The sequence below is a fragment of the Leuresthes tenuis genome, unplaced genomic scaffold (assembly GCF_036924035.1).
Source record: "Leuresthes tenuis unplaced genomic scaffold, fLeuTen1.0.hap1 SCAF_16, whole genome shotgun sequence".
NCBI lineage: Eukaryota > Metazoa > Chordata > Actinopteri > Atheriniformes > Atherinopsidae > Leuresthes > Leuresthes tenuis.
In genome coordinates this window covers 12,523,214-12,539,679 of record NW_027325370.1, presented here as the reverse complement: position 1 = coordinate 12,539,679, position 16,466 = coordinate 12,523,214, and the positions used below count along the sequence as shown (strand labels likewise).

The 16,466-nt window shown below is 41.1% G+C and overlaps 1 protein-coding gene across 1 annotated transcript in view; it reads left to right on the top strand.

Moving 5' to 3' along the window:
* The window catches only part of prkar2aa (protein kinase, cAMP-dependent, regulatory, type II, alpha A), a 43,611-nt gene extending 27,640 nt beyond the window's left edge, over positions 1–15,971 (top strand). The window contains exons 3-11 of the mRNA XM_072366247.1: positions 2,700–2,735; positions 7,852–7,988; positions 8,739–8,845; positions 11,424–11,565; positions 11,954–12,055; positions 12,425–12,499; positions 12,643–12,708; positions 13,011–13,149; positions 14,676–15,971. Coding sequence (XP_072222348.1) covers positions 2,700–2,735; positions 7,852–7,988; positions 8,739–8,845; positions 11,424–11,565; positions 11,954–12,055; positions 12,425–12,499; positions 12,643–12,708; positions 13,011–13,149; positions 14,676–14,800 — 929 coding nt within the window. The 3' untranslated portion in view covers positions 14,801–15,971. The remainder of the gene's footprint in view (positions 1–2,699; positions 2,736–7,851; positions 7,989–8,738; positions 8,846–11,423; positions 11,566–11,953; positions 12,056–12,424; positions 12,500–12,642; positions 12,709–13,010; positions 13,150–14,675) is intronic.
* The last annotated feature ends 495 nt before the right edge of the window (positions 15,972–16,466 follow it).

The window sequence follows — 16,466 nt, the reverse complement described above, 5'->3', positions numbered from 1 at the left end:
TAATGCTCAGGAACATTATCCATTGATGGACAACAAAGGAGATTATCTTCCTCTGCTTTGGACTAAAGTAGCCTAATATGCTGTGAGTTAGGAGCTGGTTTAACTTGTTAGATTGGTTAGTGAACAGAGTGTACCATAACCTGCATGGAAATCATAACTCATCTGTAACTCTTACTACAATTGCTGAGTTGTAAATTCCACCCAAGATGAAACGGTTGAAGCAGTTGCCTCAAGGCTGAACGTCAGGTATTTATGTGAGAGGTAACACTTACTTACAAACAGAGTTTGAAATGCTGAAGTCATTCTTTTTGAATTTCTTTTGTGCCCTGAAAAGTTTTTGTCCAACCAGTTACCAAAACTGATTTTGGCAATTTCCCTTCAAATGAGACCTAGTTTTCACGTATGATTTCCACTTGTATGCTGACTAATAACTACGAGCGTCCTGTTGCTCATCTGCTGAGTGATGGTGTTCTGCAGAGAGCGCGAAGTGTTGAACACACGTGACTGCAGGAAAGTGTTCTGTATGTGTGAATTTCTCCCTGCTCCTTTATTCACAGCCTAGATCTAATGGGCTCTGACATGATGGTACTAAGGTAGTGATGGACACTCTGTACATGAGTATGGGAGACATGGACCATGCCTGCTGGCTTGTAACAGCTGAGTGTTGGAAAACAGGTGTTTAGGACCATGACCTCAAACTCCACCTGCGTAAATGGATACAATGGTTCATGCAGACACACGCACATTCACAAGGACAAATAATGTCGACGCCCTGACACGCCAGACCGATGTCAAGAACCAAAGGTGCCAAAACACCTGAATTAGCTTCAAGGGGGAGCTTTGACACGGTCAAACACACATAAAATAAATGTAAGGTTCCCAGCAGCCAGCATTGGCCTTAATGCATGTTATTAGGGTAACCCCTAAAATATGCTTATTATGTACTTTAAATGATGTCAGAAGAAAATGTGGATTCGGGTCAGTTAGTATGGTTTTGAACCAATAAGAAAAGACTAAATTACTGGCCAACTGTATAGCAAAGGATATTTACACTACATTATACATTATACACTACATGTACTTTATTAGCCCTCATGTACTGTTCATTCGTCCTCTGTTGTTCTCAATCTCAAGTTCCTCGAAGATGTTTTCCCTTGGAAGTCTGTTCCATGTCAAAATCACGGCACTGAAATCTTGAGCAGACACGAAGCTCGGTTACAGCTGCTGTTTAAACATTTCCTTTAGAACACAGGAGGTTTTCCTGTGTTTGGTTTAGTGTTGTTATCAGCATTTGTTCAAGGCAAACTCTGCATCATCAGCTGGCATGAGACATGGCAGAAACATCTTTTATCAAGCGTATTTGCAATGATTGCTGATGTTAAGCCAGTCGTACGTCCTTTTAAAAGCAAGCAGCAACCTCATGAATTGCTCAAGAGGGACGATAATGACAGTAACACGGAGCCTCCTCTGGCCCTCCCAGCACTTGGATCCAGCAATAAGACTTGTTGGAATCCATGAGTACTGCTGGATTACTGAAGTGACATTATTAATATGGTCTTTATATGGTCTTTTTCCTAATGAATTGCAGTATTAAATGTGTATTTAACTTCAAAGTGTCCCTGATACAGATGTATATGTACATATAGTACATCTGTGCTCTCATGGCACTGTAGTGTGGAGGCTTATGTTTCAGGGACTGTTTTACATGAATTCAACAGTCGGCCCTCTTGAACATCTGGAGTGCTGGTGAATGTTTACCTCTCTTGTATTTTTGTGCGTTATGCACTGTTGGCTCTCAAAGAAGGCCTTTTTTGGCCTTCGACATTATTCTTTGTGTATAAGAGCCATAACAGAATTAATCCAAAGTTCTGGGTGGATGGATATCTATGGAAACCAAGTGGTTTCCCGTTGGCCTTGACAACAAAGAAACTTTACATCGCACAATAGGTAAAACTGTAAACCAAAGTCCATTTCCTGTTTTATTGCTCATTCTGTGATGATTTACACCATGGAAGCTGGCTGCACTGGCACAGACGACTCTTCCTGTCAAGTCGAGACAAAATCCATCCAGACTTCTTAACACAGAAACATATGTGGAGGACACATGTTGCTACTTCAGTCAAAATGATTGTGATTAGCCTCAGTGTGATGGATTCTCATTAGACTGTCATCCTTTGCCTCTAATGATTTAAAAAAATATATATATTTTACCTACTGCTACCATGCTCCCATCTGTCTTTCTCCTGGCAGTCACTGTGTGTTTATTGCAGCTGAGTGCGATCATGATTTGCTTTACTGCTGTTCAGTTTCCAGTTATTAAATGGAATCGTGTGTTTGTGTATGCAACTTTGATGTTGACTGTTTATGCTGGTGTCTGTAGCTGGTTCTCACAGTACCATTTGTGTCTTCCCAAAGAGAAAATGAAGCATTTTAAACTGACACTCTCAGGTTTTAGCTTAGATCTTTTCTTTTTACGCTGTCAGGGCCCTACTTTTTCACCTCTCCTTGCCCTCGCCTGTCAGACTAAGACTTTCTCGCGCAGGTGTTGTCACTCTTTCTTTGTCTTCATTTATTTTTATTTTTTTTAAATCCTGTATTTTCGGAGCAGATGATAGTGGTGAGGATTTCCGAGTACTCACAAACTTGTGTTAAATGTTACAACGGTGATGTTAATTTCAGTTCTCTCTCTTTCTCCACAGCTCCACCACCCAGCAGATTCAACAGGAGAGTGTCAGGTAAGCAGTGTGGGTGTGAGTTCACCTGTGTGTGTGTGTGTGTGTACACGCGTTTGACGTCATGTCCCCTCAGTGTAATCCACACCAGGGATGATATTGCATACATCGCTGCTTCAGCCCCATTGTTTGTTTACGGTGTATCTTGCAGATGCAGTTGAGGAGAAGCGGTTCGCCTTCCTGAGAGTGTTTAGGCAGTGTTTTGATAATGAGTGTGTTCACACAGTGTTTAAGAAGCTCCGCTCTGCGTGTTTTGGCTTTGGTGTTGGCGTTTTCTCTGTCTCTACGGTCTTGGTTGGACAGCACTCTTGCTTTCTCACGCTCTGCTGTACCCGTCTCGTGTTTACATACGAGTGATTGAATGTCGTCAGCCGTCACAGAGCACTGCACTTTGATTAGACTCTGGGTGTGTCAGCTGATGTTTATCTTTGCTGCCATCTGCTATCATTGTTGCGCCTGCTGTCTTCACTACAGCCTCGTTGAGATTAGTTATGGAGCACAGTGTTAATTTGTACAATCTGACAACTTCTTTTTTCTTTTTTTTCTTACTGTTTTGTTCCTAACGTCAACTCATAAAGAGGTCCATGTTGACACGAAGTCAACAAAGTGGCTCAAAGTTACTTTGTTGATTGCAGTGTTGTGTCATCCAAGTAGATGTTTGTTGTGGTAATGTTGTAAGACATAATGATCCTTTTTAATCCATGAGGAGAAATGCTGTTCGTACAGCAACAAAGACCGAACGTCACTGTGATGTTCATCTTCTTCCTCAGAGATGGTGCTACAAAGAAAAAAAAGTAATTAAAATCTATTTAAGGTTTAATAAATGAGTTGTCTTTTGCAGCTGTTTCGTGTGTGCTGTTCTCACAGGGATCAAAAAAATAGAATTTATACCAAGAGCAGAGCGTCAGTAAAGCATTAAATAAGAGATTAAATAAAGGTGTAAATCTGTGAGCTGCTGAATGGGATGTTTTTGGATTTTTTTTTGCAAGACAACGTTCTTCAGATAGTTGGTAAAATTTGTAGGACCAGATGTCACCATAACACACCTACATTTGGAGAGAGTTGATCGGCATTTTAGCTTGAACACACTGAGTTCGAACATGCTTAAAACCAGCGAAGAAGCTCCTGTGTGGTTCTGAATGCAGGACCATGATTTTCTCATTTCCTCAGGAGAGAAACTGCTCCCACTGTCAGCGCTGCTTTGTCAGCAGAGTTTGAGAGCAGCGCAAGAAGCAAGGGAGAGGCTCTCTGCAGAAATGTAGTCCTTTGCATCCTGTTTAACCAGGAAGGAAGAAGGCTCCATGGATGCACCCGCTTTGGGTCGCTTCCTCACGTTGGGATATAAAGGGCCCAGCCACCCAGCCCTCTTAGTGCAGGAACTGAATCACAGGTGGGGCCTGTGGAATGGACTGTGACAACTCCTGCGTGATCAGGGAGGGAGCCATTTAATTTCCCTCCATCAGAGATAGGAGCCTGCTCTGCTGTTGCATGTATTAGATGAATAAGTCGGCTCACCTTTCTCACCCTGAATCCTTCTTTTTTGTGCACGAGTTTTGGATAGTGTAGTGGTATGATTGCCACCTTTCATGTGGGTGACCTGGGTTCATATTCTCTGCATGAAAGGTACTACCTCCAGTAGGGGTCTTTAGGCAAGACCCCCCCCCTTACTCTACCCGCCTACCAGTGTAAGTCGCTTTGGATAAAAGCGTCTGCTAAATATATAGACATAAACATAAAACCAAGCTGAAAAGTTTGACTTAAATTTTAGATTTTGTTCTGTGCCAAGAATTTTAGGGACTCATTTGATTGAAGAGAAGATCGTGTAACATTCACTTTTAGAGAATTATTTCATAGTAAAAGCACCGTGTACATTCTTTGTTTGCTAAGAAAAATATTGCCAACTTGGGCTCTTACAGACTTTGAGTCATTAATTTCTAGTTTTTATATAAAAATAAATACAACAGCATAAGATAAGTTATTTACTACTAATGGAAACTAAGATGGCACTCACCAGAAGATCATTGATACGTATGATTCCAGCTTTTCCTTTTTGGAAGAAAACTAAAAGCATAATTGAGGAAAAGAAAGATAATTTCCTGCCTATTGGCACAAAGAGATTTAATTTCTTCCCAGTCATAAGGTGATTAAATTCTTCCCCATTGCCAGAGACGGCACAGTTAATCATGGGCAGTTTAAGATTGCATGGCGATATCTATCTGCATAATTGCCCCTGCATATTTAGAGATATTTGGTATTGTATCAACAAAGAGGGACTTTTCGGAGGCACTCCTCCTAAAAATGTAAGAGCCGTCAGAGGTGACACTGTGCATAGAATAAATGCTGATCGGTATAAAGTTGGCTTAAGCCAAGAGGAGCTGGCAACAGGAGAGAAGCGTAGACAACAGCCCCACTGGACTATCTTCATTGTTTTAATTCCATCATAAATGAGCTCTTTGTCCACTTTAACATCTTTTCCACAGTTATAAGGCCAACAATAGCACTAACAGGACTAAGAGTAGCTCACGCAGTTTTTACACGTATTTCTACGGCTGCTCCAAATGGCAGAGAAGCATCATTAAAAGCATCAGTGTGTAGAGAGCTATTCGCCAAGTCACATAAGGAAGTACGCACGCCAGTTAACTAATGTGTCTTACCCACTGTAACGGGCAGAGATGCCATTACACATTCTCCTACAGTTTGTTATTTTTGGCTGGACTGTAGGAATCAGACCTTCACAGCTGGACTGATGGTAAGCTGCCAACCACTGCACAGACTGTGACACCGATGCATTGTTTCAGTTTCACAGCCTCCGTGTAAGATGGCACAGTCCGTAAACCAGGTGTTAGGTGTATCAGCAGCGATGCAAACACATTAGTCTTTCTGCACGTGTAATTTGTATTGGATGGGATTCCTGCAGTCCATCCAAATGAAACTATTTTCCCTGAAATGTATGGCTCGTGAGAAACTGCTGCTCATCACAGCCCATAGAGTGCGATGTAGTGTTGTCCCTTCCTGTTGTGCTCATGTAGAAAACAGGAGCTCCTGGATGTCACATCAGCTCTGAGTATATGTGTGCTCCTCAGCACTCTGAGGGTTGACAGGTTGTTACTGGCTTTAGGAAAGGATTCATTTACCTTGGATTAGCGATTTCAATAATGTTGAAAAATCTGAAATAACAACGCGCCTCCATGCTAATTAAGACGACCCGAGGCTGAACACCTATTGAACCCTCTTCTTTATGATAGCAGGGGTAGGGGTAGATGTGAGATGAGGTTTGAGATCTGAATAAATCCTGAAATTATCTTGCGAATAAACTCCACAGATCACTGATTATTTATCCCAATATCCGTCACGTTGTTGTTGGTTTAGATTTAGTTCTCCCTTCAAATTCACTACAAAATTCTTGCTGCCAGCGCACTGAGACTGGAACTCGACTGCGTTTTTATTTGGTCCGTTGGTTTGCGAGTTTGAAACAGCACATTGACACTCGGGGGTCACACTGGTCCAAACATCATTGGTATGGCTCCTGTGAGATAAGATGTTACTTTTGCACACAGACACTCTTTGTGTGTTTTGTATGAAATGTCATGTGAGAAGCGGAGTGTGTCTACAGAGTTGAGAAACACAAATACATAGTGACAATTTGAAATGACCTTGTCAGTATTTGTCTTCTAGCGTGGCAAAACATGTCGCACTGCATGTGTCACTTCCTCCACTGGGCTCCTCCAGTGTCCTGCAGTCTTCTTCCCTTCTCCTGCAGGCCATCGCCTCATTTTGTGTTATACAATATCCTCTGTTTGTACTAGTACTTGTGTAACTTCTTACCTTTCGCTCCACTTTTAAACCAAGATGGGGTCTGAGACAATATCTTGCTTTCCACGTTGAGCATGTATGTGTTCCTTGTTTGTTTGTCTTCCTCTTTGAAAACATAATTGATATCTTTTACACCTTTGCATGTTGTGCCCTGATGGTGTGGAAAATGTCTGAGGGGAGCCAGCAAAGGTTGCATTTAGAAATAACTTTATTCACAGTGATGGATTTGTGTTAATGAATGCTTATGACATGGTTTGCTTTAAGTTAAAGGATAGTTTATATTTACAGTGTTATGATCTCAGATCTTTAAAACTCTCTGTCTCAAAGGTTAAGGTTAAGGTTAAGATGGAGTGTAAAATAAAAAAAAAACAATGCAACGATTTGCAAATCTCATAAACCAGTATTTTGTTTACAATAGAATATGGAAAACATATCAGATGTTGAAAGTAAGAAACTTGACTGTTTAATGAAAAATTTGAGTTCATCTTGAATTTGATAACAGTAGCAGGTCTCAAAAAGGTTGGGGTGGGGCAACAAAAGAAGGGAAAAGGAAGTGGTTGTGGAAATAAACAGCAGGAGGAGCATGCCACAGCTAATTAGGTTAATTAGCAACAGGCCAGTAACATGACTGGAAATAAAAAGAGCACCACAGAGAGGCAGAGTCTCATAAGTAAAGATAAGCAAAGGTCGAGCAATCTGCAAAAAACTAAATCTATAAGTTGTGGAGCAATTTCAGAATAATATTCCTCCAGCTACAGTACACGACATCATCAAGTGATTGAGATGATCTGGATAAATTAGCACACGGACAAAAGTCCATCCTGGAGGCCCGTGAGGTTCTCAGACGTCAGTGCAAACCTTTCACCAACTGAAAACATTTAATCCATCATGAAACGCAAAATACGACAAAGAGGACTGAGAACTGCGAGACACAGAGAATCCTATAGCAGTCAAGAATGGGACAAGGGTTCTTTCCTAAAGGTCCAGCAGCTGGTCTCAGTTCCCAGATGTTCCCAGATGTTAATGGAAATGCTACACAGTGGAGAGAGACTCCATTTGAAGATGGCCTAATATACAGTCAAATATATGTTTTCTATGTTCTTCTATGAATAGAATATTGTCTTATGAGATTTACTAACCCGTGTATTCTGTTTTTATACACATTTTACAACCATTTTTGAATTTGAAGTTGCATTTATCAGTCTTTGAATTTCAGCTGTGTTGTCAGGGTGAAATCTTTTGGCGAGCCTATAAAACACACTAAAACAAATCAGAAGGTATAAATGCATCTAAATGTCTCTGTCAGTGTGTGCGGAAGCATTCAACCCAGATGATGATGACGAGGACACTGAACCCAGAGTGGTACACCCAAAAACAGACGAACAACGCTGCAGACTGCAAGAGGCCTGCCGAGACATCATACTCTTCAAAACACTAGATCAGGTAAATGAATCTTGAATACAGAGAGACGTGACACAAAACTGTCCGTATGCAGATGGATGGTAGAAATGCTTTGATCAAGTTATTCACGGTTGTGTGTATTTGAGCTTACATATAAGGCCCTAAATCAGATGAATCTGATGAAACGAAGTCCAAAAAATTAGCAAAAATCTTTGTTTAGACCCCTCTTCTTTCATGAACCGATGCGACCTTTACTCCGGTTCATCTGCTTGTCTCATTGGTCAGAAACGAGACGAGACCACAGGTTGTCATTGAGACTGTGTGGAAGTCATTGTAGCCAACGTTACTGTGATGATGGTAAAATATGCTCGAGCTTTGTTTCCCAGTAAAACTATGTGAAACCTCCCTGTTTTGGGACTCAATGACGTACATTTTTTTGTGAAAGCAAATCCAAAAATGATTTGCGTGATGTCGCTACACTTGATTTATCTGTTTGTTTTGGCTGCAAACATGCCCTTAATATTCATTTGACGTTTTTAAGTCCATTTACATCTCTAAGGCAGCTGTAATACTTGACGTCTTGTATGATTAATCTAGGACTCAAAAATGCCCCCACTGCTTCTCCTCGTGTGCTTTATCCCACAATTTTCCTGCCGTGATGATTAAATTTCATCTGGTCTATTTTTGCCATGATTTAAAAGGCAAACTGAAATGCAATGTTGCTGTTTTCATTGTTGCTTCTCATTTCTCCTCCTGAGATGAATCTGACGTCATTTCTTGTTCTGCATCCAGGAGCAGTTCTCACAGGTGCTGGACGCCATGTTTGAGTTGAAGGTTCAGCCCCAGGAACACGTCATTGACCAGGGCGATGATGGAGACAACTTCTATGTCATAGAGAGGTAGGAGGCAGACACTCCTGCTGAGTCATTCAAATTCAGTCAGTCTGTTGATGCAAACTCGCCCGGTTCACTTTAGTGAGTTTGAATGCCATTAAGGTCAAAGATGAACATGTTTTATAGTATAATTGTGTCAAAAAACAGTGATAAAGGAAAGAGTGACGAATGTATGCAAATTTACTTTGTGTTTATTAGTATTATCATGGACAGGGTGACACACTGGAGTAGCTGATAGTCATATATTGCTCCTGCAGTGCTGCATTTTATAGCTTTACTATGTCAGTCGTTCAGTCATTTCAGTTGTTTTTTGTAGGAGACTATAATGTAGGAAAATGCACTTTAAATTACATGCATAAGTGAATAAACCAAAACTGTCACAGTGTTTATTTGTAAAAGTGGCTAAATGGCTGCTTTTCTCACAGTAATGTTGCATTTAATGTAATCGGTAAAAGTTTGGACCACAGGTCTTTGTAGTTGGCTCTTGTGTTGATCATGTTGAAGTGTGTGTGTGTGTCTTTATCCACGTGTGGAGTGTGTGATTTTCTCTTCCTCGTTGCTTGTGAAAGCATTGTGTGCACACGGCTATTTTACAGGGCAGGTGCTGTCGATTCAGTCTAAATAAGGTGTTAAATTGGAGGAACATTTAAATCAGCCTCGGTATTGTAGTCGGTACAAAAGACGGACCCCTCTATAATGGAAGATTATGATTATTTATTAGGCTGTAAGCCGTTGTACTAATTGCTTGAAGGTAAGTTTATTACTTTCAAATTGCTGCAGCTTTGATAAGCTACTGTGTTAATATTCAGGATGGCACCGCATTAAAGAATTCAACTTTCTTAGTCTTGTGTTAGTAATGTACATATGTGGTTACTTTCTTTAAAAAGCTTCTTCCAAATGAAAGGGAAAAGATTTCCACGTGTTTGGCTGGTCATTGTTTGTCTTCCATTTGCCTCTATTCTTTCTTGGCTGACATGTCAGCTCAGTGCAACGTTTTAGCTCCACTTGGGCAGTGTCTCCATCTGCTTACACACTTTCTAACACAGCACGCTCCTGCTCGCTGTACGAGACATGCAGTGACCTTTAAGAGCAGCACGCCTGCCTGATGATATATTATCCTGGGGTTTTCCATGGCCTGTTCAAAGTCTAAGTGGTAGCTAATGTCATCCGTAGGGTGGGATGCTAACGTGGACGCACAAAGAGACGGAGGAATTAACAAAAGAACAAGAGCAGGAAGGAAACTGGAATACAGTAACACATTGTTCAAGTGTTTCCTATTTCTTTTTTATTAAGTCACAGAGCCTTTATGTACACCTCCTCCTCCTTTCTTAGTGTTTCATCATTTTTCTTGAACAACTTTAAACCAGACTTGGTTGCCTCTGCAGACAGTTTACTATAAATGGCATGTATTGAGATGTTGCTCTTGCCAGCCTGTGTGCTACTATTTGGCAAGAGGACACTTCACTGAAGAATAAACAGTCCTGCTCTGAGGCCTATAAGGCAGGACGAAGCTGGAAATACTTCATTAACCCTCAGGAACAAGGCGTAGAAACACATTGGGGGGGGTGGCATGCGAGATGTGAGACGGATCACTGTTGTAAAATAAAATGCCAGAGATATTGTCAAATGAAATATTAAAGGAGCTGGACATTTGGATTTCTGATTTGAAATCAATTTGTTCTTCCTTACCTTAGGTACGGTTTACAGCATTACATTTTCTGATACTGAGTTGCTGCATCTTCTATCTTAGGGTGTTAAATATCACTCAAGTAAATGACCACGTGTGGAATAGTCAGAAAGTCATGAAACATTCGCACATATCCTCAGTGCAGCGGGAAACATGCAGATGTGCTCCACCACGTCACACAGTAGTCATTTTACAAGAGAGTTCATGGATGATGGCTGTTTCATTCATTCATGTGAAAGGGTTTGCTCAGACAATCTTGGGCCTCCCCTTACATTGGCTCAAGCAGATTTATTGCTGAACTTGGCTTTCACTCCTGCTTTCTGTGCTGAATAAATGGTGAGCAGCGCAGCACAACAGGGGCACATAAAGAGTCTTTTCTAACCTCAGATAGCTGACAGCACAACTGATAGCCGTCCCCCATATTCATGGTAATCCAGTCAAAGTAAGCTAATACTCCCCTCCTCGCAGCCAATGAGAGGACAGGCTATTTTACAAAGTGACTGGTTAATCCCGGCAGGCAACATCTATGCAAATTACCTTTTTTATGTATAATCCCGTGCAGAGAGAATGAGGACGGCAGTGCAGAGCTGCTCTGCTGACGTATTAGAAACCTCACAAAGTACAGACGCATACTTGGCTGATGGTCTGTTTTCTATAAAGTGTCTTATTTGAGATTTTGTTTTAACAAACGAGCTTAACTGTTCTCACCTATAATATAACAAAACTCACACACCAAGTCAGCTGTTTTGTGCCGATTGAACACGGTCCTATCCAGGAAGTATTTAAACCAGACAGTCGGTCAGTAAACAAAGCATCAGATTTTTATTTTCCCTTTTGTCTCTGTTATTCTTTCTTTTTTTTTTTTTTTCTAACTCCCTTTCCTTCTCATCTCGGTAGGGGTATATATGACATCGTGGTATCGGGAGCATGTGTGGGTCAGTATAACAATAAGGGCAGCTTTGGGGAGCTGGCACTCATGTACAACACGCCACGGGCCGCCACCATCGTAGCCACCCAGGAGGGATCGCTATGGGGCCTGGTAAGAACACACAAATCAGCAGAGACCAATAAACAACCAAACCGGCATTTTTATGTGGGGTTTCAATGAGTAAATTACACACTTAATAAGTTAGCCATGTGCAAATATTTAAAGCTCTGTTTTGAGCCCTTTCCACCTCAAGTTATTTCCTCATTAGCATTTATTGCACTGTGAATAGTTTCTTTTACATAACTGAGTTCAGGGAGCTGTGATGCACAGATATGTTAAGAATGGAGTCCTGTAATCTATGAATGGAACCAGCCCCACTGCTCTGATGCTTTGTGCTGCTGCAGCGCCCCCTGATGGCCAAACTGAGAAAGACAGGAGTCAAACATCCCGAGAGGAGATGTTTGCCTACTTTCATTTATTTATTTGTTTTCCTCCCTAGGACCGTGCTACATTTCGGAGGCTCATTGTAAAGAACAATGCCAAGAAGAGGAGGATGTACGAGACTTTCATTGAATCTGTGCCCTTACTCAAAACACTGGAGGTGAGTTTATGTGATTGATCATTTTATCCAGTGTGGAGATTACTGGTAGATGTGAGTTTCTGTTACATTTTTCTGGATTAAAGCCCAACTTTACCAGTCCAAAGCATTCTTTTCATTCATTTTCATTTGCAAGAATTAAAAGTTCTCAACTTAAAGATGAGGTTTGATCAAAGGGTTGATTTTTCATTTGTTTTGAATGGTTACCTCACACTGATCACTGGACTGCTGGGGCTGAAGCACGCGTTAACCTTGCCAGAGTCAGCATGAGTTATCATTGATACAACCCTGACTGGACTGAACCCACAGTTTCAGTTTTCTCTCAATGTTTTTGTTTTTGTGACCTCCCTGTTTTTATTTTTCTCTGCGCAGGCAACAGAGAGGATGAAGATAGTGGATGTATTAGGAATGAAGCAGTTCTCAGATGCCGAGCGCATCATCTCACAGGTGAAACATTGCACACTTGTGTCAAGGCTCTCTCATATATATATATATATATATATATATATATATATATATATATATATAGTGTATATATAACACTATATAGTTTCATTACGTTTATAATCGTGTGTTCTGTGTATCCTCAGGGAGACAAGGCTGACTGCTTCTACATTGTAGAATCTGGGGAGGTCAAGATCATGATGAAGAGTAAAGTAAGAGTCTCATCCTCACCTTCTTTATTTGTTTGCTGCTCCTCTACATTTGAACTTACGGCCATGCTGAGATCCTGATGAAAGACGCTAAATTGTTTTTATTGATTCAAGACCAGAACAATGACAACCCACACGGATGCCATTTAAATCTACCAGTCTGCAAAAGCGTTTTCTGGTTTTGCCTAGCAACAGCGGTGATCGGCCCAGCTGCTGAGTGCTTCACGCTGGGGGGGGGGGGGACAGGAGGCACTCTGGGGCTCCTAACCTTTTATCCCGTTCTCTGCTCTGCTCCCTCCCTGCAGACGAAGGCCGACCATGCAGATAATGCGGAGGTGGAGATAACACGCTGTAGCAGGGGTCAGTACTTTGGGGAACTGGCCTTGGTCACTAACAAGCCCAGGGCTGCCTCAGCCTACGCAGTGGGAGATGTCAAATGTTTGGGTAAGACGAAACACACTTGGACACACGTTAATACAAATGAGCTTCAGCGCTAATCCTGCACACAAGAAGACGGATGTGTGTGTGTGTGTCTGTGTGTACGAAGTAGCTCCATGACAACTCTAAATGTCCAACAAGGAAAGTGATAACCATCACCTAAAGTGTTAAAATGCTCAACCAAATCCATTTTGAAACTGTTTGTTGCTCTCATTAAGGCCTATAACTAAACCTTATGTGAAACTGAGAACTGCTGATGGTTTGTCATAGGATATCGAGTGGCAGTCCGTTGTGATGAATTCCTAATAGTTGTTTAACTCCTCTGCCGTCACCTCGTAGTTTTTGTTGAGTCCAGGTTGCTCTGTAATGATTTTATTTATTTTTTTAAAGTGGGTGCTCTTATTCAGGCTCTACAGCAGATGAGCAGCTCTTGAGTTATGAAAGATTAACAGGATTTTCACAGCTGTGGTTGTGCTTCTGTCACCCCTCCTCTGTAGTTGTGAAATCTGTTTACACCCTTATTTGTTTATTTGTTGGTTTATTTGATTCATTTATAGCTCCGACCACAGCTTTTGTTGGCTCACTCTGGCTGTTTTGTGTTGGTAGATTTCATGTCAGTTGGCCTCACTGTGTGCTCCCCCATCTTCTCTTCTAAAGTGCCATGTATGCACATGTTTTTCCTGTATATACAGCGTACCTGTCAGTCTTGTCTTTTGAAGCACATTGTTTATTGACAGCACTACATCCTGTCTGCAACAAATGCGGTTATTAAGGCAGAGAATGTGCTTTCCAGGCGTACTGCAGAGACACAGACTGTTGTGCTTTCATTCTCACCCATATGAACAGGATTTAATGTCTCTTCTGGGGCCTCTTTTGGGATTTCCAGAACATTTAATTCTATTATTCTGAGTCTGAAGCAGGCTGCTGGACCCTGTTATTATTTCATAGAAAACTGTTGATTCAACTTATTTCTTCACTTTTGGTACTGAAAGAAGAAGCAGGGCTCTTGTGAAAGCTCAGCTTTTCCAGCTTGGTCTGTCTCAATCATTCTGATATATAGTCTCCTACTGTCAACCAATACTGCTCCATTAATGTTTTATTAAAGACTCTCTTGGGGGAAAAACACACCTTTTAGCCTTGAGCCAGCTTTGAATTATGATTATGAATCCTCTGAGACTCTGAGGTATTTGATCATTGTTAGAATGACTTATTAGTCTCTATGTGGGTCAATCTATGCCAACCAATATATAATCCCAGTGCTTAATATAAGGAACACTTTATACAGAAATTGTGTCAAAAGTAATGCAGTCCAGTTTGCCAACAGGAGGCTCTTACTCTGCTGTAAACCACTATTTTATTCACCCTTTCTCCAGGCAAATATAACTAATTATTTTTGACTCAGTTGAGACAAACTGGTAACCAGGAGGTCAGCGATTTGTCCCGTTAAACATAACAGGTGATCGTTTCGATTTCTAACATGTTTTGACATACCTGAGCAATTAAAATTAATTGTATAACTTCTGTTTTGGCAGTAATAGACGTGCAGGCGTTTGAGCGCCTCCTGGGCTCCTGTAAGGAGATCATGAAGAGGAACATTTCTCACTATGAAGAGCAGCTGGTGGCTCTGTTCGGCTCCAGCATGGACCTGAGAGACTGAGCCTCCCACACCACCCTCCGTGCCTTCTTTTACACACACACACACACACACACACACACACACAGACATGTGTCCTCTCCCACATCGAGCAGCAGCTGTATGGACTCCAGCTTTACACAGATGGAAGGTGTACTTGTCTCACCTGCAGGTACATAAATCCTCAGAGTTTGAACACACTTACCCTCTCGCACTCACATGCACACACAGACACCTGTGTTAGGCACTGAGAGACGTACACTTCACTTAGTCCGCTCACCCCTGAGCACATACTAGCTCGACAAATTCCTTGATAAGTGATAAGCTGACTTTGGTTTGATAGGCACACACACACACACACACGCACGCACACACACAGACCAACCCAGCTAAAGGCCACACACCTCATAGCTTGAGCCAGCTTCAACCTCTCAGTATGAATGTCTTTGCTGCAGTGACCTTAATACAGGTAAAGCAGTGTAGGGACATAAAGTACGAACACACTCCATACACACATTTGGAAACACATCCTCATGCTTTGTGTGCGCAGGCTTTACATTCACATGAGCACTCGAACAACTCAGAGTTGTTCGACGCCTCGGCCAAGGACACATCAACACAGAGGCACACGCACTGGGTTCCAGGTACAGACGCTTAAAAACACAACCGCACCTGCAAAAACACACACACGATGGAGACGAAAAACTTTGAAAATCTGGAGAGAAAAAAAACAAAAAAACAAAAACACAAAGGTAAAGTTTAAAGAAGACATGAGTTTTAGAAACATTTTATGAAGATAAAAACAGAAGCTTTGATAAAAATATTATTTAAATAAAATGAAAAAGTGTTTCCTCTTTGGGAGGCTCGGGTGCAGAACTTTGTGAGTGCGCTCCATTTTCTTCCTCTGCTGTTGGTTGAGTTGAGTTAGTGCTGGTGATTATTTCAGTACCACAGAGGAAGCCGTAAAAACAATAACCCTACGTTTTCTGGGCCATCGTTATTCTGTCATTGACGCCACACTTCATTGTACTGAATTAATTATTATTAATGTATTGTTATTATATATTCTTTTTTTCTTTTTTTTTTTTCCTTTGGTTTGCTTTATTTTGACCAGTTCTTGATAAAAATTCACCATCCATCTCTTACAAAATGTAAAAAGTGAAAAAAAAATCTAATAAAACATATTAGTGCTTCATTCTCCTTGATTATCCTTGAATGAGTTGTCCTGGATTTGAAAAAAAAGAAGTAAGAAAATAAAGTGAACATTTTGGTAAAAGTCTTGCGTCTCTTTTTTTTTTTTTTAAGGTCCAACAAAGTAACTGACACCTTGTTGTTGACAGTAAATATGAAGATGTTGGAGTTTGTTACAGGCTTGCAAGTACAGAGTGAGCCCAAGTTGCATTTCACTTTCCTGTTGGTGTGGGAGGACATCTGGGCCCGTCTGTGGGGGGGGGAGACATTAGGAAATATTTGTTCCATTTCAACAGATGATGAAAATACGACTGGGATGTTCTCTGATCTTTTTAAAGTCGACACTCATTTCCGATGCGAGTTGAAAATGTTGACATCCTGTTGTCATATTTGGAAACGCCATTCTGTGTCATGAGACGGCGTTGATCTGTAAATGAGCATGTTTCACTTGGTTTTTGTCAGAAACCTTAAAAAGATATATATAAAAGCATTAACTGCC